A 24,029-nucleotide genomic window follows, 5' to 3' on the forward strand; every position below is an offset into this window, starting at 1 on the left:
TGACCCCAATTCCCTCAGCCGCTCCTCATAAGACTTGCTCTCCAGATCCTTCACCAGCTTCGTTGCCCTTCTCTGGACACGCTCCAGCACCTCAATGTCTTTCTTGTAGTGAGGTGCCCAAAACTGAACACAGTATCTTAGGTGCAGCCTCACCAGTGCTAAGTACAGGGGGACTAATAGGTCTGAATGATCAGGAATAATCAGTGGATGAAGGTGCAAGATTAATACCACCTACAAATACCATGGCTCTCAGGTAGATATCCGTATATTAGAGCAGTAACACAGAATCTGTCACTCCTCATTCTATGCTGGCACTTAAGAAATAGTTATTAGTTTTATCATCAACCTGCATGTAAACGCAGAAGGCAAAAAAGCTTTATAAGAAAGCTGACACACCTCACTGTCCACAGCTCCTGAAGGCTGATTCTAGGTTAGCACTGTTTACCATGGGTAACATCAGATTTTATGTGAGCTCCCCACAATGACATTTTGTCAGCATCCATGCTGATGATGTATCTCTCAAAGATTTTTCCTTCTAAAAAATGCTGAGACAATGCCCATTTTTGAATCCTAAAAGGGCTCATCTTCCTCTGTCAAAGGGGCAAGCAGAGTCTATATATAGCTACACAGCTTCCTAAAGGTGCTTGTGCAGATACTGTCATGCATGTTTCACTGGGAGCTGGTGTAAGAGCAATGGGATTTGAAATCTTTTGCATGCCATTCTGAAAGAGAAAAGACAGGAATACAATATGGTGGCATTTCAAAGCAGACAAAACAAATTTTTTTTCTTATATTTTCTTTCTTGACCAAAATTTCCTATCACCCCAGCTTGTTACTGGCAAGTTGTTAGTGGCCAAAAAACACCGTAAAAATGTAAAAAGTATCTACAATAAGGGTAAAGTACAGCCACAGATCATTAACATGGATTCTGATGAAGAGAACATTATCTACTTATTAGATAAAATACAGACTAAAAGGAGATTGTCCTGCATTTAATGTTAAGTATTCAAAATGGTTTCTTCAGCCTCAACAACAACAAAACCCACTATTAATAAGAGGGTATAACATGGAATAACTTCATCCAAAGATATTAATGCTTGTATTTAGCTTAAGCTTTGAAGTCTAGCAGTCTGAGTCCAATTCAGTCATATATGTCTACTCTTGATATTTTTCCTATTGAAAGCGTGCCATTACTAAAGATGTGTCATATAACTAACATCAAAGGCATGTTTGTTACTTAAACTTAACTTCCACATCATTGTGAATTCCTTACTTGCAATTTAGCTTTATTTGGTTACATTGTTATTCTTGCCAAATACACATTAAAAGCATACTAAAATTGATAGCTCATAATTCTACTAGGATAAAGTCTTAACAATATGATGATGAAGTATTATTCCTCCCAAAGTGCTCTCACCGTTGAAGTAACACAAGCAGCAGAAATATTTTACTACTGCTAAACATGAACGTTTAAACCAGCAAATTATCCCCAAAGTCCTGAAACAACTAATATGTACAAGCAATCTTTCAGTACCGATGGAATATTAACAATTTAGTCCAGTAAGGGCTGTGTTATAAACTCTTCTGATGGAGCAACTATTCTCTATACTTGCATAAGGTAGGATAACTAATGAATTTGACAATCACAGAGGCTCTTAGATTTCAAAAAAATACTAGCATATTTGAACAACAGAACTAAATAAACAACTTTTCCCTTTCTTTTTCAACTTGCTTTGTTTTTTAACCTGCTATAGATTACAAAAGGTTTCAAGGATGCTGAAAAGCCCAGATCTGCTGTTTAAAATATTCAAATGTTCAGCAGCTTAAAATATGTATGCATCCTCAAACATAAAATTTCCAATTGGATACACCTTTCTGATCTGAAATGCAACGTAGACAATACTCTTCAAATCCTATAGCAGTAATCACAATACTTGTAATCATCTCAGATGACAGCTGTAGTGGCACATAAAAAAAAAAAAATAATCAGTATTTCCAAAGACGACCAGACCAAAAGCTGTTACCTAGTGTTTTTCCCAGTGTGCTCCAAGAACTGCGTATCAAAGCCCAGACTCGAACATTAAACAGAACACCAGAGCGTTTGTGGTTTTCACCAGTTTCCTTGCAAGTAGCATCCCAACAGTATAACAAATTAACTTTAAAAATAAATCAACTTCACATTTCTCCCAGTGTGGACAAAATCCAACAAAGTTCTTTTTAAAAACCCAAACAGTTTCAGGTGTTTGACTGTTTGATGGTGTCCAACCTCAGCATGTAACACAGAGCCCAGTCTAAACCGGCCTATGTATCAGACATTAAAATTTCCTACAGACAGGTCTAGCCAATACTGGACTACCTCTCAAAGACATGAACTTCGGTTTCAGGGTGACCCTTCATTTTCCAGAAGCATGGTCTATGGGTCTCCACCTCCCAGATCTCCAAAAGCCAAGTACAGCATATCCTACACTCAGGAAAACAAACACCTGCTTTAAATAAAAGTTGCATTCAGTTAGCTGCATTTAAGTAAAAGTTGCATTCAGTCTTGTCACTCAGACAAGATCACAAGCTCCATTCCCTCATTACCTTCACATGACAGTACTGAGCTGAGATACTGCAGCCACGCTTCCCAGGACCAGTCAGCTCACTTCTACAGAAGCAGCCAGAGCTCTAACATGAGCTGTAACATGGAACACAACTAGCAGATGTCTAGCAGACATCCAAATTAAAAACCAAACAGTTTTTACTTTCATTGCGTCTACTAGACTTAGTGGCCATATTAACATACTGTTAATATGTTCAATCAACATCATACTCCTAAGAATTATAATTACTAAGTTTACTTCACATATGGAGGAGTTACTCCTATGTAGCTGATTTTTAAATTTATGAACATCCCTTCTTACAAAGAAAAAAATATTAAACACATCTCCATCAAGCTATTCTAGTGTCTTGGAATGTAAGATGACGTATCAGCTTCTAGCTTAAGTACATAATTAGGTACCACCATTGTCCTACCAAACTTTCAAGAACATTGTAACCTCATGACCTAGGAGAAGCCTTCTAAATTCCACATGAAATAAACCCTTTTGTAAGATAGTATCTGATGAACTTAAAATTATTTTTGCCCAGGTAATTTTCAGAAGGTTCGTTCAGACTGACATTGATTCATATTTGAAATTCAAGTCATTTTTAATGATATAAATACATTCATAGCCCCTTGATGCCAATTCATTTTCGTACCAATCTTACCCTTTAGCCTACATAGCTTTTCTTTTCCCCAGTGCTTACCTCTTCTGATATATTTATAGACAGCAGTCAGATCCCCTTTCAGTCTTCATTTTGCTAAGATAAACAAGCCAAGCTATTCTACTGCACTTACATCAGTAACTTTTTCTTTGCACCATTCCCATTTGGGTTCATTTTCTCTGACTAGGCACTGCCAGGGATGCATTCAGACAAAGCTTCTTCAATGCCTTAAACCTTGACATTAATAATTCCTTCACTACAAAACTACAGTCTCATATTTGCCCCATTTCATGACTCATCACACTCGCCATAAACCTGTGATTAAGTATTAGACACTGATTTTACCCCTTCTTCAACACTTCCAACTAAAATGAGAGAACAGTAGTTCTATTATTAGCACACATCAAATGCATAGATTTTTCTTGTGTTCATCACATCTCCTAACTTTGTATTACCAATGAGCTCTACCAGCATGGTCCCACCCATACCGATGTCGTTAATGAAGATATTAAGCCACGTTCAAACATGACACTGGTGCATCCTTTAGAAATGTCCTTATTAAGTCTCCAATAGCCCAATAGCTGTGCTGCAGTTTATTCTAAAACTTGTCCCTTCTCCACCTTACATTTTTCCACTAAGGTCTTTTACCTGCAACTTAAGTATTAGTTTTACAGATACCTCAGTATCAAATAATCAATATACAGATCATGGAACAGTCCCTCCTGGAAGATATGTCAAAACATACAGAACACACAGAAGACAGGCAGCCAGCATGGCTCCGCCAAAGGCAAATCGTACCTAACTAATCTAGTGGCCTTCTACCATAGAGTGACTGCATCAGTGGGCAAGGAAGAGCTATGGATGTCACCTACCTAGATTTCTGTAAGGCCTCTGATACGGTCCCACTCAACATTCTTACCTCTATATTGGAGAGATAACAGGTTTAATGGATGGACTGTTAGATGGGTAAGGAATTGACTGGTGGTTGGGAGCAACACTCAATTAATGCCTCAATGTCCAAGTGGAAACCAGTAACAAACAGTGTCCCTCAAGGATCCATACTGGGACCAATACTATTCAACGTCTTCACCAATGATATTGTGGATATGGTGCACCCTCAGCAAGTTTGCAGGCGACGCCAAACTGAGTGATGTTGATTTGCTTGAGGGAAGGGCTGCCACCCAAAGGGACCTTGACAGCCTTGAAGGGTGGGCCCATATGAACCTCATGAAGTTCAACAAGGTCGAGTGCAAGGTCCTGCATCCGGGTCAGGGCAATCCCCAATATCAGTACAGACTAGGGGACGAATGGATTGAGAGCAGCCCTGCAGAGAAGGCCTTGGCGATACCAGTAGATGAAAAATTGAACATGAGCCGGCATTGTGTTCTTGCAGTCCAGAAAGCCAATTGCCTCCTGGGCTGCATAAATAAAAGTGGGACCAGCAGGTCGAGGGATCGATTCCCTCTACTCCACTCTCATGAGAAACCCCACCTGGAGTACTGTGTCCAGCTCTGGGACCCCCAGAACAAGACAGACACGGAACTGTTAGAGTGGGGTCCAGAGGAGGGCCAGAAAAATGGTCAGAGGGCTGAAGCACCTCTCCTATGAGGACAGGCAGAGAGAGTTGGGGGTTGTTCAGCCTGGAGAAGAGAAGGCTCCAGGGAGACCTTATTGTGACCTTTCAGTACTTAACTGGGGCTTATAAGAAAGATGGAGAAAGACTCTTTACCAGGGCCTGTAGTGACAGGACAAGGGACAATGATATTGACACGAAAGAGAGTAGATTTAGACTGGACATAAGGAATAAACTTTTTTATGATGAGGCTGGTGAGACACTGGGACAGGTTGCCCAGAGAAGCTGTGGATGCCCCATCCCTGGAAGTGTTCAAGGTCAGGTTGGACGAGGCTTTCACCAACCTGATCTAGTGAAAGACGTCCCTACCCATAGGAGAGGAGTTGTTCTAAGTGACGTTTAAAGGTCCCTTTCAACACAAACTATTCTATGATTCTGTGAAATAATGTAATAACATCCAGTAAATCAGTGGAAAGATCAAATTTTGTTTGGGGGATGCACACAGAAGAGACGAAAAAAAGAAACACAGATAGAGAGAGAAGGAGGTCTCAGATCAGACTGGCACCTTCTACCTGGGACACTCATGCTGCATTTTATTCGCGTTCCATTTACCTCCGTGTCTTTAATCATTCTTTCCTCTAAGGCTTTGCATACTATTGAGGTCAGACCTATTCAAGCATTGAAGTGCCAAATTAAGAATTACTCCAAGTGAGATCACATTTTGAGAAACACATGAGGGAAAAAATCTGATGTGACTATCTGTTTAAAATTCAGGCAAAAAATTATTTTTCTTTTCTTCCTTATTCATGTTATTAAAAACCAAACACCTGGTCTCCTACACCAGGATAATATTTAGCAAGCTATCTTAACTCACAGGACCTTGTTCATATAGAAATAAACTGAAAATATTTATTTTTAACTTACATAACCATGTATTTCTAAATACTTTCAAACCATAAAATGGAATAGGACATCTACATTGCCAAATAATTTACAATGCAATGAAATAACTGTATACAATACAGAAAAACACTAAAAGGCAAGAGAAGCTAAAGAGGCCGAGATCACTATGCACCAGATACAGTCCTACTACCTTAAGGAAAACAAAGTTACTAAAATGTTAACTTGTGCTTCTGCATTTTTATTTTCAATAATATCACATCAGAAATTATCTCAGTAGAGTAATTTTGCTGATTTTTTAAAAAAGAAATTAGTTTTTACACACTTATCTGGCTCATCTAACAATAAAAGTCTTCTAATTTGACAAGTTTCACACCGGAAAATGTAATACTTATCTAATTAGTGATTTTTTTTTCCACTTCTCACACACCAAGTTCTCTCCAGAAGCCTTTTCCAACTTGAATTTATGGCTTGTAAGATAAGCACGTAATAACCCTTTAATGACTGATGTTCACAAAGGTCTGGTTAACAAACATATCCCAAAGACAAAGTTGGTCAGAAAGTAAAACATATTCACATACCACAGTCAAGCCAAAACAGGAACAATGTATAATACCACAATGGACAGTCAGCGCACTGAATATTCAGACCTATTAACCGACACATAAAACAGCTCCTCTTGTTCATGGTAAGTTTATACTTTTCAACTTGGCCTTGAACTATGGTACAGCATTCATGTATAATACAGTATTTTTTACAATATTAATAATGATGTATTACAATGATCTACAACACTTGCTTAGGCTACCACCAAGCAGAATGAGCAGGTATGTTATACTAATTACAATGTAAAGGTGAAGCTTTTATACCAATTACTACACTAGAAATACAAGACAGTGAGGTTTGGATAGTGTTTCTGTTTAGTGAAGATGCAATATTAAGTAAAACAGAGTCCTACAGATTGCAGGTAAAGGACAATACTTCCAAATCTTCACTGTTGTATACCTCTATCATCACAGGAAAGTCCTCCGTTATTGAATCTTGAAACAAATGGCAAACTAGATATGCCAAAATATAATCTAACACCTATAATACGTATTGATCTGTGAAGTCAGGCAACTCCTTTTTATTAGTCAGTTTTAAATGCAGCCTAACACCACGGTGGAGACATATGTATTAACATAATATCACCTTATAAGCAACACCTGGTAAAAAAAAAATACTCTTCCTTTCTCTTCCTCAACACATTCCCACCAATCATTGTGTGCCTCAATTTTCATTAATACCTACCACTAAAATAAAAATTAAAATACTAGCAAATATTACATTTGAGCCAGGAAACAATGGATAGATATACAGACATATAGGAAGAGTAAACAGTTCCCAGAGTCCTTCCTGGATTAAAAAAGAAGAAAGAAGTCAAATACAACTTGTTGAATACTGAGTCATTCTATGGGATGTTCAATCTTTGTCATTACAGAATACTCAGCCAGCAAAAATATTAACTTAAATGGAATCATTTCAAAGTATCAAGAAGCCACAACTGTGTCAGTAATCACTTACAACCAGTTTTCCCCTCTTGCAGTCCCATTGTTTAGTCTCAAAAATGTTCTTGAATGAAGATACCAGAAAACTGACATCCCCATTGCCTTTTTTTTTTTTTAAAACCTATCTTAGAGAACTTGGACATCACAAATTTCCTGGTACTTTGGATAGAGTGAAAACAGGCATACAATTTGACATAATCAAGATGCACACAGATAAGGCAGCAAGATCACATTTGAGGACTTCAAACCCTGCCTACACTGAAAGATATCCCGGGCCAATTCTGGTAACAGACCTTGAGGGCAGGGGATGGATTTAACAGTGAGCTATTTTTACCTTTAAATTCCACCTTCTCGATTTGCAGCAACTCATAGCCTGTGGCTTTCAGTGTTACAGTAGCAGTGTAACAATTACAAAATAATCTACAGCAATATTTTTGTATTATTTAAAAGGTCATTGAAATCTGCATTTCAGAATATGCTGTAATACTTAAATGCTCTCCACCACACCTGGCAAGAGTTATTTGAACGTATGTCAGCTGATAGGTGAAAATACACGAACAATCCTACATTGTAGATCAGATTAATAATCAGAAATTAAACATAATCTGTTATACTGATCTCTCCCAGTAACTCAAATCAAAGTGAAAATTTGTTGCACACAGACATGCTCAAAAGTTGCTGACTTACTTCTAGCTTCAGGGTAATAACAAAAAAAAGTGTGACTTATTCTGAGATGTTTACAAAGGTAACAAAAATGGATTTCACACACTTGTAAGCAAGAACTTCAATAAAGGATATAAATTTAGAACATTCAGACATTTTTGTAATGTCTGACTATTGCTATTCAGACACCTCTGAATCACATGAAATTCAAATTCTGAAAACTGTCTACTAATCTTCCAAGGCTCATCAAATCAACTAGTGTTGATTTTCAATTAGGTGTTGCAGAAGCACGTCTTATGACCGACTTAAAGATTTGGCAAAGGTTTTTGAAAAAGGACCATCATCCAAGGCCAACTTAAATACACATTATTTACAATTGCAAAACTGGCTTCTTTGACTTAAGGAAGACCGAGTTTCCATAAAAATGCTAGAAATCTTTGAACTGAAAACTTCAAGTGCTGCTATTTAACTAAACAACTATTTTTAAAAATTACTTTAAAAATTTACTTTCTTACAAGGAACCAATTCCAGATTACCATAATCTTCACTAAACTAGAGCTACAGACAATGATTATATGCATGAGTCACATGAAAAAGATCCCAATAAGAAGCAGAAGATGTTCCACCTTCCAAATTTGTTGCTCTTAAGTGTCTCATGTTTCAATTGTTCCTATTCAGTCCTAAATAAACCCAAACAACTTCAGATTTGAGAAGCTAAACAAAATACATTAGACTAAAATACAGAAGAAAACTCATCTACAGGAGTAATATGGCTGAAGACCTGGATGGATACAAGAACCGTGAGGCAAATTCTCAATGTTCCATATTGAGTCTCTGAAAGCAATACGTACTTGATACGTAGTGTATCAACTGCCCCTTAGTTTCATCGCTTTTAAGTACAATTTTTCCTCCTGTCACATTTGCACAACACTCTGGAAAGTACTTTTTTTTTTTTTGTGGTTTTCATTAGGTATTCCTGATGTTTCCAGAATCCAAAGAAACCTACCTGTCATAGAAGCAGAGGGAATCAACCATGACCCAAGATGCTATTAATGACTGAAAATTCTAGGAATGCAAAGTACTATAAACCCAGGATTCTAATCTTTCGGTCACCAAGGGAAATATGTAATGTGCTAGCCACTACGGGACATGTTCTTTAGAACCCTCCCTGAATTGCGTGGAATAAAATTCAGGATAAATGTATTACAGACCTTATTTTTGCTGATTGAGTAAAGTAGGTTTAAAAAAAAAAAAAAAAAAGACAGTTTCATCAGGCAATGATGAATTTAAAGCCTCGCCAACAACTCCTTAAGATAAGTCCTACGTACTTTTTCATTTGAACTATTTTTTGCATGAGCCATACTAACATATTTCACTGTTAACCCTAAAGGTCACCAAATCCATTATAAGTTCCTGAGGCAAGAAAAACAACGAAATTATTTGTCCAGTTCAGATGTTGAGACTTAAACTGGATCTCTGTTACAGACACATAAACCATACTAAGTCAATAACAATAATGGATAATTGTCCCAACAAAATAACTTTGAATAACCAGCTACACCAAAAAAAAATATAGGTTGGTTTTTTTAAACAAAGCTGTATGGCTTTTCTACACTAAGTTTCACTTGTTCTGAGTCATACATTCTCTTACTAACAAATTACTTTTTAAAAGGTAACACTTGGATTCCCTTCTGCCAATATTATGTTCTTCAATGCAGTACTTCAGAACCGAATTAGTTTGTGACCCACAAACCTTTTTAAACACCTCAGAATAATAAACGGTTAGAAAATATTTATTGAAAGTGTACTTGATGCTCTCTCAATAGACAGCTCTTTCTATAGTATATTACTGTAATAATATAGTAATAGAGAGTGCTTTCCATGGAGTATTAAGACTGCAGTCTCATTATGCTTCAGATTTTGTTTTTGCTTAGTCTGCTCTACAGAAATTGTTCTAAGATATGCATTAGCCTGAAACCAAAGTTTATGCCTAAAGAATACACATTTCATGCTCCAAGTACATAAACACACAGCACAATGAAGATGACTGACTAGCAATGGCTTCACACAGACAGAATTTCTAATCCAGTAGTTATTCTCTATTCCCTGTATCAACACTTCATTTCATATCACATAAATACAGCTTACTTTCAGCTTGAAGACAGCTCAACATTTGAAAGCTTTGAATTAGACACAGTAGCTTTCTAATCATAAAATCTCCACCAACCTAAACCCGTGCATTTTCTTCCAACCTGTTCTTGCAACAAGGATACACTATACTGAACACTGAATGCAGCCAGACCTGGCAGCATTTTAACACAGAACAGAAGAGAAAAAGATACATTCCCGCTATGGTTTTGATTCTATGAATGTGCAATTCAAAAATTTAAAAATTGAACTTATCAAGAAATTAATGTGTGGTCAGACAGATTTTGGTTTTTAATTTATTTGATCAAAAAAATAAGTATACTTTGATAAAAATCTTTGACAAACCAGATTTAAGCTTTATTTCTAAAAGCCAGGCCAGTCAAAGGTATTTTGGAGGGAATATGGTGTTCTTCTCTAATGTAAACATTAATTTGTTCTAGTTGTCCATTTATAGATTCTTACAACATCATAAATTCCACTCTGTCCCTCTAAAACAATGAAAAATGAATCTACTAAAAATGGAAAATAAAATAAAAACATTTATAGGATTAGGCAAGTACACATACTGACACTAGTCAAAATTTAAAACATAAGTTCAGATAACATTAACAGCTTTTTAGAAAAAATTTCTAACACTGCTGATTCTAAATCTCAGAACGTTTCAGTTCTGAGATTCTTCTCAATGCCCCTTATGGGTACAAAATATAATCACAGGATACTACTGAAAACTATTTTCTCTATCGTGCTTTTCTTTCTGCCCTTACCTTTCAAGGATCACTCATCTCTGAAAGAGCCTTCCTTTTCATAACTATCTAATTTATTAAGAGACAAAACCCCACACACCATAACAGCACTAACTGGGACCTATTTTGACAAGAAGCATGTCACGCCAGCCACAGTCATGCGGTCGGCACGCAATACCCGACACACAGAAACTTCCGAAACGCACGCATTCCTGCCCGTTATTCCCAAGAAAGGAGCGAGCAGGCTGTTTACGCACCGAGAACCTGCCTGAAACATGACAACTTGGGGGAAAGGGCGGGGAGTCACTTGCCAGGCCAGCGGCCCAGGCTGCACCGGGGAGAGGGTGCGAGTGTCCGCACATCGCCCACTCGCACGCCCCCGCCTTGGTGGTGCAAAACCGCACCAGCTCCCGCGCGGGGGTACCGGGGGGGGCCGGGCTGGGCCTTGACAGGCGCCCACAGCCGGCCCTCCAGGGCGCGGGAGGGGGGAAAAGGCCACACGTGAGGCGAGTTTTGCCCCCGCCGCTCCCCCGCACGGCGGCTAGGTTTCAGTCGCCCGCTTCGGGGCCTCCGCTACAGGCGGAGGGAGACCTCAGGGCGCGCACAGCCCCGCGGCCACAGAAATGACAAGAGAACGCCTCCCCTCTCCCCGGGCCCCACTACTGCGGGGCCGGGCCTCCCGAGCGGAGCGGTGACACGGCAGCGGCAGCGCCGGCATGCGGGGGGACAGGCGGAGGCAGGAGGCGGACCGGAGCACCGGCGGGGGCCGGAGCGGGGCCGGGGGGGCGGCCGACCCCGGAGCTCCGCGGCCGGCGGAGCGGGAGGCGGGCAGGCACCCAGCGGGGGCCGGGCCGCGGCACTGCCGGGGCCGCTGACACGTTCTCCAGTCCTCGCCGGATCCCAAGATGGCGGCGGCCGAGCCCGTTCACCGGCTCGGCGGCGCCTCCCCCCCCCCGCCCCAACCCCCCGACGGACCCGGGCGGGCAGAGCCCGGCATCGCGGCCCACGGTGGGGGAACCGAGGCGCCTGAAGGCAGCCCAGCGCCGAGGCGAAACGGGACGCCGTGCCTTGCCGCTGCCCCACTCCCCCGCGCCCGGCTCCCCCCTCACCTTTGAATTTGAGGTCGGTGGGCGGATCGAGCACCAGGATCTGCTCGTGCTTTGCCAGAGCCCCGGCGGCCGCCATCTCGCTCGCTCGCTCCGGCGGGAGGAGGAGTGCGAGGAGGAGGAGGAGGAGGTGGGGCGGGAGGGGGAGGCCGGGCGGCGGCGGCGCCGCTCCCTGGCGGCGGACGGACGGACGGACAGATGGGCAGCGGCTCCGCTGCCGCCTGCCAATGCGCGCACTGCCGCCCCGATCGCCGCTCGCGGCCCTCCCCGCGCGAATGGCTCAACGGCCGGCCGGCCGGTAACACCACCCCTCCGCGGGCACGAGGGCGGCGGAGGCGGCGGCAGGGCCCCCACCGCGCATGCGCCCGTGCGCAGCTCCCGCTTCGCGGCGCTTCCCCTGCTCCCGCGGTTGGAGCGAGACCCGGCCCGGCCCTCACGACCACCCGCCTCTGGAGCCGCCGGGGTGCAGGAGCGGAGCGGGAAGAAGCGGTACCACCCCCTCACCCCCACCCCCCCCCCCCCCCCCCCCCCCCCCCCCACATCCAAAACACACACGGTTCGGACAGAGGCGGCGGGAGCACCACGCGTGCGCCGCGAATCGCCGGAAAAGGGGCACTGCCGGGGGAACTACTGCTCCCGGCCTGCAGCGCGGTGCCCGGGCGGGCAGGGGACGCGGGGCATGCCGGGAGTTGTAGTCTGCGGAGCGGTGTGGCGGGAGCAGGCAGCTGTGGCGGGCTCCGTCCCCTCGGGGCTGATGGAGCTGGTTCGTCCGGCTCTTCCCTTCTCTTGCCTCGAAGCTGGGGGAGGAAGGACGGAGCCTGGGTGGTGGGTCCCTGAGGGGCGACTGGGAGAGGGGCAACGTCGGGCAAATTAGCCGCAAACAACCCACGGCCACTGGCGGCTCTGGCTTGGGTCCGGGCTGCTCCTGGGTGAGGCTTGAGGGGTGGGAGCCCGCTCCCAACCGCTCTTAGAACCAGGTCGGGACGGCCGCAGCCCGGCCTAAAGGCAGCTGTGCCACCCTGCCAGGCAGCACCTGAGCGCTGAGGTGGATAGGCCTGGCTCTCAAACAGGCCCGGAAAATGTCCAAAACCTCTCTTCGACTCAGAAAGTTGTCTCGAGGTGAAGGCTTAGGAGTATTAATGGGGCTGTCAATGTTGAGAGAGGTTGAGCTCTCACAAAACCCAAATGAGAAATAAAAGCCATTATTTATTAGTAGGGAAGAACACGGGGTATTTGCCATCCTTCTCACTTACACTTTCTATCAGAGACAGTGTTTTCACGGTAGGCTTTTTCATTAATACTATACTTTCAAGCGGATGGTGCATCTTGGGTCATTTGAATACACTGGTGACAACCAAACAAGAAAAAACATAGACAGCCAAAGCCATCAGAACGTGGATGATCCCTATGTCCTAAATATAATTCTGAAGAATCTAGCTGTAAGATATTTAAGTTTCTACTCATGCAAGGTTGGAGTATGGGTGTTGGAAATGAAGTCAGAAGGATTAAGACATTTATTTTTCCTCTCTTGCAATCTGGTGTAGGTATGCTAAGACCATGTATAGGGACGTAATAACCCATTTGAAAAAATATGTCCTGGTAATAAGTACATTGAAATTACTTAAAAATCAGCTCATCATAGTAAGACTTGAAGATCACATAATTTCTTTGGTGAATACCTCTACCTCAGTCCCAACATGAAGGAAGGGTCTTGAGGCCATTTGGCAGGGGAGACCCTCTAAGTAATTTAGGTTCAGGCTCTGCTTTGGCTCCAGCAGAGCCTTCACCCTCCACTTCAACAGCCTGCCATCATGCCTCTCTTGCCAACAACAAATACCTGGGTGACTTTAATACTATCAATGACTGAAGAATATATAAGTGAGAAGTGCTGTAGAAAAGTACTTCAGATCAGTTTTCCCTGATTAGAATTGGCTTCGATAGGTGGAGTGACATGGCATATATGTGAAAATGTTGCCAGAAGTTTGCAGCTATTCTGGCTGCAGTTTTCCTTATGATGAGCATAAAACATCATCTTAAATTACATCCTTTATTTACAGTGCAATATTTAAAGTTATTGTCTGGTGGTCTGCTGGGCTTTGTTAGCAAAACCAGTGTTCCACTCTGTTTATGCATTCTTACCTTTGGGATCTGCAAGATAATCTGGAAGATAGAGGTTTGGGTTTTTTTCTGTCCTGGTATGTCTTTTTTCTTCTTCTTCTATTTACAGTGCAATATTTAAAGTTATTGTCTGGTAGTCTGCTGGGCTTTGTTAGCGAAACCAATGTTCCACTCTGTTTATGCATTCTTACCCTTGGGATCTGGAAGATAATCTGGAAGATAGAGGGGGTTTTTTTCTGTCCTAGTGTATTTTTTTCTTCTTCTGTTAGCATGGACACAGCCTATTACCACCAGTCTTTCTCTGTTCCTGTTCATGAATCCACCAAAGATTATGCTACTGTACACATTCAGAAATGATAATTCAGTTCCAGAGTTACTGCTGGTTATGTACCAGGAGAACGTCCAGGTCTTGGCTTACAAAGAATCAAGCATCAGGAACTGCTGCAAAATACTAAATGCCACAAAAGGTTCTGTCTTTTCTCCTTTAAATGTCATTTAAAATGTAACGGTAAAGAGTACAAATTCACAAGAAGCATCCTCTAGGCAGGTTTAGAAGACAGAAATTCCTCTGTTTTCTAATTCTTTTATACATCTCTTGTATAAGAAAATCTCAGGCAAAACAGAAGTTAAATTCCTGCCTTAACACGACAACAGGTCTTACAGGTTTTGCCATGTACAGTTTTCAGTGCAAACACCTTGTTAGACATGGTTGCATGGTAGATATACCTGACATAAGGGGACATGCATGGGCTGGGGGAGGACTGGGTTAATCCGTATCAAGAGGCAGTGAATGAAGACAGGGCACAGCCTGAAGTACCTGTGGCTCACAGAGGGAGCATCATAGCATGGCTGAGGCTGGAGGGGACCCCAGGAGGTCCATAGTTCAATTTCCAACTCAAAGCAGGGTCAAAGCTGAATTCAGGCCAGGTGGCTCAGGGCTTTGTCCTGTGGTGTCATTAAAACCTGCGTGGACAGAGATTTCACAGCCTCCCTGGAGCAGCCCAGCTTGGTGCTTGCTTGTCCAGCTTCAATCTGCTCATTTTGTGTTTCAGTAATGGCAAAGTTAGTACATAAACACTGAGTGGGTGGATTAATGGTAATTATGTACAAACATGTTTTTTTAATGTAGTCTTTGTTGTTGTTTGAAAACATTGAGAACCTTAATAATGCATTAATCTGTTTTGTTGCATTTAGTATCATTTCTGATCTAATGCTTTTATTTCATCCAGACTGATGTAATTTTTTTATATTAAACAACACCTGTGCTGTTGATCAGCAATATCTGGCAACCTCCTCCACCATCTGATTCATTTCAGTTTAGCACCTCATGGCACAGTTCAGGGATGAAATCTTTGATCTCTTGCCGTCAATAGAAATCCTCTCACTGCTTTCGGTGAGATCATGATGTCATTCTGTAAGTGTCTTCAGTATATTCATCACTGCTTGCAGAAGGCTAACATTTGCTTATTGTGAGGTCAACATTTGTCCTGTGTGTTTGTAGATCTTAATGTTTTTCACACTGTGAATTCAGTGTCGTTGTTACCTCAGTTTGGAGGTGGCTTGACATTTTTCAAAACTGTTTGCTATTAAGTATTAAGTAAGCTCTCTCTATACCTGAGAAGTAGCAGTGTAGATTCACTTTTGTAATACTGTTTTCTGCTGTTTATTATGCAGGTAGTTTATTCAGTCCCACCAATTCTGAACTTGAAAATGTCTTGCAATAAAACAACATCAGGACCTTCTTTGCAATTTCTTGTTGTTATTAAGACTGTCAAAAAAAGCAACCAAGTGCCACATTATGTGTCATGTTAATGGGAAAATTCTAGATCTCACTCAGTGAAGTATCCCATGCATCCCACACTGCTAAGTCAGTGAATATTGCAAAACCCAAAGGTATAAAGGTAAGAGTATGTTTTAATTTCTCCTTAAGGAGATTCCTGGCCCTTCGGTGCTGCAATTTATCTTCTGAAATACAAAACTGTTCATACAGCAGGCTCTAGTCATAATTTACTTGAGTGTTTAGGAGTTCCATATGTAATTTTAGGCCTACTTATTTTGTAAATCAAGGTAAAATTGCAGTCCACACTTATTTTTGAAGATTTATGGCATTATTCAAATGTTGCCACAGGCTGGAATAGTAGATCTTAGTTTAATATTTTCAAGTTTGTTCAACTACACTCTATTTCTTTACCTAGGGACATTATTATAAAAACATTTAATGCTGTTGAATATTCAAGTAGAGATAAGCTAATAACATATAATGGCATTCTGATAAATAGCTATAGTGTAAAATTTTATGTACTTTTCATATTTTTGACCTGATTCTGTTGTGCTGAACACAAAAATGCCCTACGCCATTAGCTTATGTAGGACCAAGACAAAAATTGTGTCTTGTCTTTGTGGTTTAAAGTAGCATTTAAAGAACTGAATGATTCCTGAGCCAATTTCAAATATGCAAAAAAACATTAGTCCTCTGATAAAGGACAAAGTTATTATGGAAATGGATTTTTGAATACTGTTTTCAAGAACCGGTTCTTAAAATTCATATACATTCATGAGGGATGCAATGAGACAATTCAATATACAAAACATGGAATGTGTATGCGTTGGTTGTTGTTTGCTGGTGTTGCATTTCTAAAAATGTGCAAACGCTTTGCTAAAAAGTAACCAAAAACCCAGTGTGCGTAGCTAAGTATACAAACATAAGTACTAATTGAAACTCACCTCCAGAAGAGAAAAACAGTCTTAAATAACATCCTTAACCTGAGAAGTATTTCTGCAGAAAGAGCATGGTGATGCCTGTGGTCACTGCATTTCTTTTCCAGTTTGATATTCTTGCAAACAACGTCATGGTCTTTCACAGTCTCCGTTTGGAGAACTCAGCTGGCAACTGGGATTCAAATTTCCCCTTTCATTTGTTCTGTTAATGCACATAGCAGCTCTGCAACGCTAATTCTGCCCTCAGCATCTCCTGAGTGGTCCCAGGAAGCTCTCAAATTATATTTTCACATTCTGCCTAGGTTCAGTTCTAAAGGGTCACAAGATAAATAGGAGCAGCTAATGTCATATCAATGTGCGAAAGACAAGCATTGTATTGGGACTGTGCATGACGCATTAAGTGCTTTCCCTCTACTAAGCACTGATAAGATGTGCGCTGAAGTTCTGTGTCCACTTTTGGGCTCTATCCTTCAGGAAAAATGTGGGATGATTGAAGGGAGTCTGGAAGAGAGGACCTGTAATGGCTAAGGTCCAGAAAACAGATTAAAAAGTGAGCACAGATTGAAAAGCTGAGGTTGTTTAGCCTAAGAAAGACAAGATCGGCTCACTTGTTTGGTAATAGTCTTCAAATACCTTAAAAACTATTGCAAGGAGAGAGAGAATAGTCTGCTCTCACTTATTTGAATAGGACAGGAAGTAATGGGCGTAGATCGGAGCAAGAACTGATTTAGAGCAGATATTAAGAACTTTTTAAGAGTAAGGATGATTAACAAAAAAGATTGCCTGGAAGTGCAATCCATGGAGTCCCAGTCACTGACCTTTAAGAACAGGTTAAACATCTGCTGGGAGATACAAATTTAGCTGATCCTGCCTCGAGATGTGACCTCTGAAGTCCTTTCCGGCCCTATGAGTCTATCACTGTGTATATTCCAGCATGCTCAAAGATTAAACTGATGATCCGCAGTGGAAATGTCCATTCCCTAAGGTCTGAGCTACAGTCCATTAAAATTAGGGGGAATTTTTCTAGTGATTTTAATAAGCATTGGATCAGGCCCTAATTGTGTAATTTGGAGCTGCGTATGGAATGTGGTCCACAATTCTGGTAATAGTATTTGCAAATTAGAAGAATCCAACTCCTTTTCCCAGGGTACATTAGTTTGCAGTGGTTAGAAGAGAAAGTAAACACACGCTGAAGAAGCAGTGCTACGTTTTTGTTACAAAATTGAGTAGAATTAACTGAAGACAGACACAAGGAGAAGACCTCTGGGGAAAAATTAGCAACTTTTCTTAAGGGAGAACATTTTAGACAGCTATTTTTTACACTGATTAAGCAGGGCCAGACAGAAAGAGACAGCAAAATCTATGTTAGAAACACTTTAAAAATAAATAGGCATCATGAGCATGAGAATGAAATGTTTGTGTCTGCAGAAAGGTCAAATTAGCTGAGAATCTGAAAGTGGGCAGAGCAAAAGAAGGGGAGACATGGGGAATTCAGTCTGTCAGTGGATTCAATCAGCTGCATAGTGACTGGCGAGGAAAGATCCATGCCCCCATAGTCTGTTACCAAATAACATAAAGATTTTCCTCCACTCTGAATGATCAATTAAATCACAAGCACTTATGCCAGCTAAAGCTCTGCCTCTGCAATTGCACATGTTTACGCGATCTGGAGGAACACTAATATGCATAATGTTAAGAGTCTGCAGATTTGCAAAATCACAGCTCCCGTGGGCAGCCGCAGCCGCTCTGCTTTCTGTGCTGTGCGCATCTCCTGGAAATTCTCTGTTACCCCTGTGTTGTGGCAGGAAACAGGCAAGTGCTCAAAATACTCCTCTAACAGATGCAGGAAGCTAAGGTTACTAAAATGGTGCTAATACACACATGAAAGATCTTCGCTCTTGATTAATTCATTATCTCTAGGACTAAAGGCACAAGATTTCTAGAATCATCTCCCCACTCCAGTTTCTTTGTTGCAGATGTGTTCTATGTCTGCACACAAGCTTGAACACTCTACCTGAGAGATCATTTATGAAATATTTATTTACTTTGCATTCAGGGAAGAAAAAAAGAAAAAAGCCTGCATAATATTATTGATGGAATCTTCGACTGCCAAATACTGAATTATTTATAGCTTAATTGTACAAATGATACCCATGATGACCTGTTAGATTGCAATATGCAATTGATACACTGCGCAAAACCAGGGACATATCTTTCAGGCTTTGTTCTGGCACTTCGGTGGGTCACCCTAAAACAGGTATGAACACTTTGAAGAGGCAAAGCTGGAATACCCGACAGCGTTTTTGAAGCTGCAAGTGCTAAAAAGGCCTGCAGAAAGCCCCATGTAGCAAAAGATTACCCCGGGTGGGACCTTTCCACTCCCAACCCATGCATGCCCATCAGCCAGTGCTCTATTACCCTGGGCACAATTCCCTGATCTCCCCTTTCTTGTGGGCAGCCTAGTCCCTTCTGCCCTTCAGCAGGTCCCACCTACGCTATGGGCACTGCCACCCTGTGCACGGCTCTCCACCCACAACCATGAATATTCACCATTTTCCTCCCCCAACACCAAGCACTAACGGGGAAGGTTTGGAGAGTGCACCCACTCACCCACTGCTTTGGTCCTGTGCCTGCATACCTGTTGCAGAGAAATACAGAAATAGATGTCTTACTGTTAAATTCATAAAGTGAAATGCTTGTAAATATTTTGTGAGCATGCCTTTTAATATAGACTTTAACTGTGCAATCACTATATTAATTCCACAAGTTTCCTGGCTTTGATTCTGCTTTGCAGAGAGAAACATACTATAGTACATTGAGACCCTTCTGCTGCCACTCCACCGCCCCAGGACTACATCTGTCCTGTTTTGCTGTTGTTTTTTTTTTTCCCCTTCCCTCTCTCCTAATCCACATTGCTCCTGCCCTCCTCTTCCCGCTGGGTAGCAGACAGAAGACAGATGGGCCAGCAAGCTTCCCCTGCTTTCACCTCTTTTTCTCCTCCTTTGTCCCAACTATGAGAAAAATCAATTTAATAGAAATTAATAGCTATTTAATAGAAAACCAGAGTCAGTCACTGCAAACCTGGAATGAGATTTTTCCTGTGCCTGGCCATTCCTTGCATTTTTTTCCTTCCCAGAGTAGGGCAAATAATAGAAATGAGGAAAATGGGAATCTGTAGTGGGTCAGAGAGTAGTCTCCATTCACCACCCCTCCCTCTGTGGGCCAGCACCAAAGACTTCAGAGTCCCACCACAGACAGATAGAGGGTAGTATCTCTTCCACATTGAGACTCATCCTATTTTTAAATACTGGCTTAAGGCTTAAGATCTGAAGCACCATGTTAACTATCCTTATGTCGTTTTGTTCTTCTCATTCTTTCCTTTCCAGCAATTTTGGTGTCATTTGCAAAGTTATCAGCAAAGAGTTTATCTTTTCTTGCAGATCACTGATAAAAACCTTGAACTGCATTGGCTCCTTTGAAGCCATTAAACAACCCACTAGAAGAGAGTGGAAACATGCTGATGTAGCTGCTAATTGGTTTCCAGAGCATTTGATACAGGTAAATTGATTTTGTATAGTACTGGGGTTTTTTTTACCAGATTATCATGCAGGTCTACATCAAATGACTTAAAGTAATCCATGTGTATTACGTCAATACATCTACCTTAAGCAACTGCATTTTAGTCTCATCTTATTGCTTGAATGCACCTATTTTCCATTAAAAATATATTGATTAACATTACATAAGCTACCACTTATGAATTAATTTCTATTTGTTTCCCATCTTTGTCTTTATTAGTATTTTGCCCAGGGTCTATATAATGCTTGTAATTATCCAAATCCATCACATTTTTTCTTAAGTGTGCCATGTTCACTGTTTCCTAGTCATCTGAAATTTCCCCTGTGTACCAATATTTGTTGAGAATTAATATGAATTGCTCCAAGAGTATCTCCACCAATTTTTGTCGTACTCTTGGGAGCATTCAACCCTGACGATTTAAATGTGTTTTGCTTTCACTGATGAACATTCTCTCATGCATATAGTGAAAGGGAAAGAATTTCATATCACTTCATTACTATAACTGAAAAAATTCAGCTTTTCAAAGTAGCTTAGTAAAAACTGTGCTTTCTTATCCAGAAACTAGTCCCCAGGTGAATTCAGTTTCACTCACACCAAAGGCAAAAAACAAACTGTTGCATTTTGCTCTTGTTAGCTATTCAGAGACACTACGATTGTGACAGAAACAGCTGAGCTAGATTTTGGCTTATGCATCAATAACAAAACTTTTAACCAAGTTAAAATATTGGATGTTCAGTCTTAGGGGTGGCTAAGCCAAAAAGATCACTCTTTAGGCAATTTTCACATTCTAAGTTGAGTTTCCAAATCAGGCATGTAATCGTTAGCAAATCTTAGGAGGCTTGATCTGGATAGCTTTGATGGACAGCAAAGCAAGGAACTACGTCATTACATTTTTACTCAGTCACATTTTAGATCTGAGAATTAGACTCTTCCTTAAAAACTGTCATGCATTTGGGAAAGCTTGTGTATTCCAGTGGCATCACGCATGGTATTTCTTGACAATTTTTTTCCTTTATAATTATTGAAAAGTGAAATGAGGTTTTAAATCTTATGTTTGTCTCTTAGAGGGTGAACTGGATAGAGGTTTCTGAATGACTCATTTGGGCCACTTACTCAGTTCTAACAAATTTCAGTAACAACTTGTTATGAAAGACAGGACAGGATGGGAGGGCTTCTGGCCACTTTACGACCTGACTTCTGATTGTTCCAGCCTGGATAACATAGATGGATTCATTCTTAAACACAGGCAGAAGTATTTCGCTTGATGGGTTGACCATAGCGACGTTTATCAATTATCTGACTACTTTTCTAGAAACTAGAACAGTAAATTTTATCCAAGATGAGCTTAAACAGACTTTTGCACATTTTCAGTTTTCACTGTCTTTGTTGCCTTGATGTGAGTTGAGTAGCGAATAAAACTCAACACTTCCTTCACTGTGTCATCAGCAGGCATCAGATGACATCATAAGGAAATGAAATATTTGCAGTTGCCTCACAGGAAAACTTAGAAAGGCACAAAAACACCCATGAAGCCTATTCTTATATGACTGATGACAGTGATGGAGTTGCCATGGAGGCCTGACATTGTGGTAATTCAACGTATATCAAGGAAACCTCAAGCTTCAAGGCCTCAAAGCGCTGATCCGAAATTGCTCTTATTAATGGTCTCGTAGAAGGATGGCAGTTGAAGAGAGGACAGATACCTAAACTGGAGAGATTTACCCTGGTGGGAGAAGGGAGATGATTTATACTCAGTTATAAACAGTCAAAATCTCACTCTCTGACGACCAGCTCTGAGTATGAAAGATGTAGGTAAATGACAACTGTGACATTGTAGTAACGGTTCTGTTTAAAATTGCAGATGTCTGTGAAATTTGACAGAGAATCTTTGATGCACCTCATCACACATTTTCAACATCCAGGATTTAGTTATGCCTTCGAGCTCCCACTAAGCGGAAGGAAAATTTCCAATGCTGGTTGAAAATGGCAGGGGACACAACATCTCTCCTTGAACATCTCAGGAAATGGGGAACTCTCATGGGAATTCTGGCACATTTCACCAAAAAAGCTAGCTTTCTTGAAAAGCAGACCTGTCAGAAGACAGCCTCAATAACTTCAGGCTCTCCTGAAGTACCAGAGACATGGGCTGAGTCATCTTGCCAAAAAGCTAAGTAACCACTTTCCCAGAGCTTTGAAACCTGTAGCTCCCAGACATCCTTACCTCGCTGTCACTGATGTGATGCGAAACAGGCTACTCAGATGGAGGCTCTCCTTCTAATCTGGCAGTTGCTTCAGGCCTTGTAATTTTTTAAGCCATGTCTATCACACAAGGAAGGGTGCAATTTTCTGCCATGGTATGCATCTTTCACTAGTGTGTGATTCGCAGTGAGATGAGGCGAGGTGTCTGAAAGACATGCCCGCTGACAGTGATGACTTGATGACTCAAGTCTTGTGGATTTTCTAAGGCATCGCTTTCCTCCAGGGAAAAATAAAATAAAAATCCCTCCATTTTATTTTTCAATGATGGATGTTGTGTTATGATAAAGCCTTTATACTCCTGGCAGCAAGTACTTAAGTACATACTACATGCTGCGGTTAAATAGGTCAATGCAAATCTATGTGGATACATTTATCACCACCTCATCCTTTCTTTCTTAGTCTTCTCTGGAACAATTTATCCTTTTTGTGCAAAACCACCCATCAATCCAAGACATCATTCAACCAGAATCAAGCTTCCTGAAAAGCTAAACCATGCAGGCAGGGTGGCTACATAAGTGCACTGGAATGTATTAGTCAAAGCCCTTTGTTCAGGGCTCCAACTCAGTAACTGGTGTGTCATGAACTGCATGAATGTATATAATCTTTTATTCAGTGGATTTTGTACTATGTAAATTCAGGCATACCTACAGGTAAAGCTATAATATAATTTTTTACAGGTGGAGTCTAGGCACCTGATGCATTCTGAGTCTCGTATTTGTTTATGCTCATTTTTTATCTAGGGTTCTCAAGTAACAACGGTGTTAATGTGGCTGTGCCATGAAATGCATGTATATGCACTCTTTGACCTATGATCTGCACTATCTTTAATGTGATATCCTTTTTATCTTAAATCCAAATTTCCTATTTCAGACGTAGCTTTTGTTCCTCCTCTATCACCTTGATGGGGCTGTGACCCACCACAAAGAATATCTTCTAGGGTAGGACATCATTGTGTCATTTGCCCCTTCTTTTCAGTTCTAAACATTATTTTCTGTCTTTAGAATTTTGTAATCAACATGACATTCTGGCTTTGTTCTCATTTCAAGAAACCTATGTCCCCCACAGAAATTCCACCTCTGAAACATTAAAAACAACAACAGGAAGAAAAAGACCTTGGTAAAAAACTTGTCAAAAACCCCGCGTTTCATTTTCTGGTATCTTTGTAATGAGGAAACAAGTTTCTCTGTTGAAATCCCTTTCCTAGATCATTATGAGTTCATATTTCCAGCATAGCTCAAAAGCCTCGTTTGTATTCAAAAGTGCCAAGAAACTGAGTCACCTCCATTAGAAACGTCAGCTGCTAATAAGACTTCTGTCCCTCCTTACTGTGACTATCGGGAGAACCGTTCTGATGTTAAAGGCTGTGCCGTAGGAGGAGAGCTGGTTAGGTGCCAGCAGGCAGTTCAGGTTGCCACCTTGAAAGCAAATT

The 24,029-nt window shown here is 41.2% G+C and overlaps 1 protein-coding gene across 1 annotated transcript in view; it reads right to left on the reverse strand.

Annotated features, from left to right (window-relative positions):
• VAPA (VAMP associated protein A) overlaps positions 1-12,278 on the reverse strand; it is a 36,148-nt gene extending 23,870 nt beyond the window's left edge. The window contains exon 1 of the mRNA XM_075084686.1: positions 11,930-12,278. Within this exon, the coding sequence (XP_074940787.1) occupies positions 11,930-12,005 (76 nt within the window). The 5' untranslated portion in view covers positions 12,006-12,278. The remainder of the gene's footprint in view (positions 1-11,929) is intronic.
• Positions 12,279-24,029: the final 11,751 nt, after the last annotated feature.

This window comes from Phalacrocorax aristotelis, chromosome 2, assembly GCF_949628215.1.
Source record: "Phalacrocorax aristotelis chromosome 2, bGulAri2.1, whole genome shotgun sequence".
Classification (NCBI taxonomy): domain Eukaryota; kingdom Metazoa; phylum Chordata; class Aves; order Suliformes; family Phalacrocoracidae; genus Phalacrocorax; species Phalacrocorax aristotelis.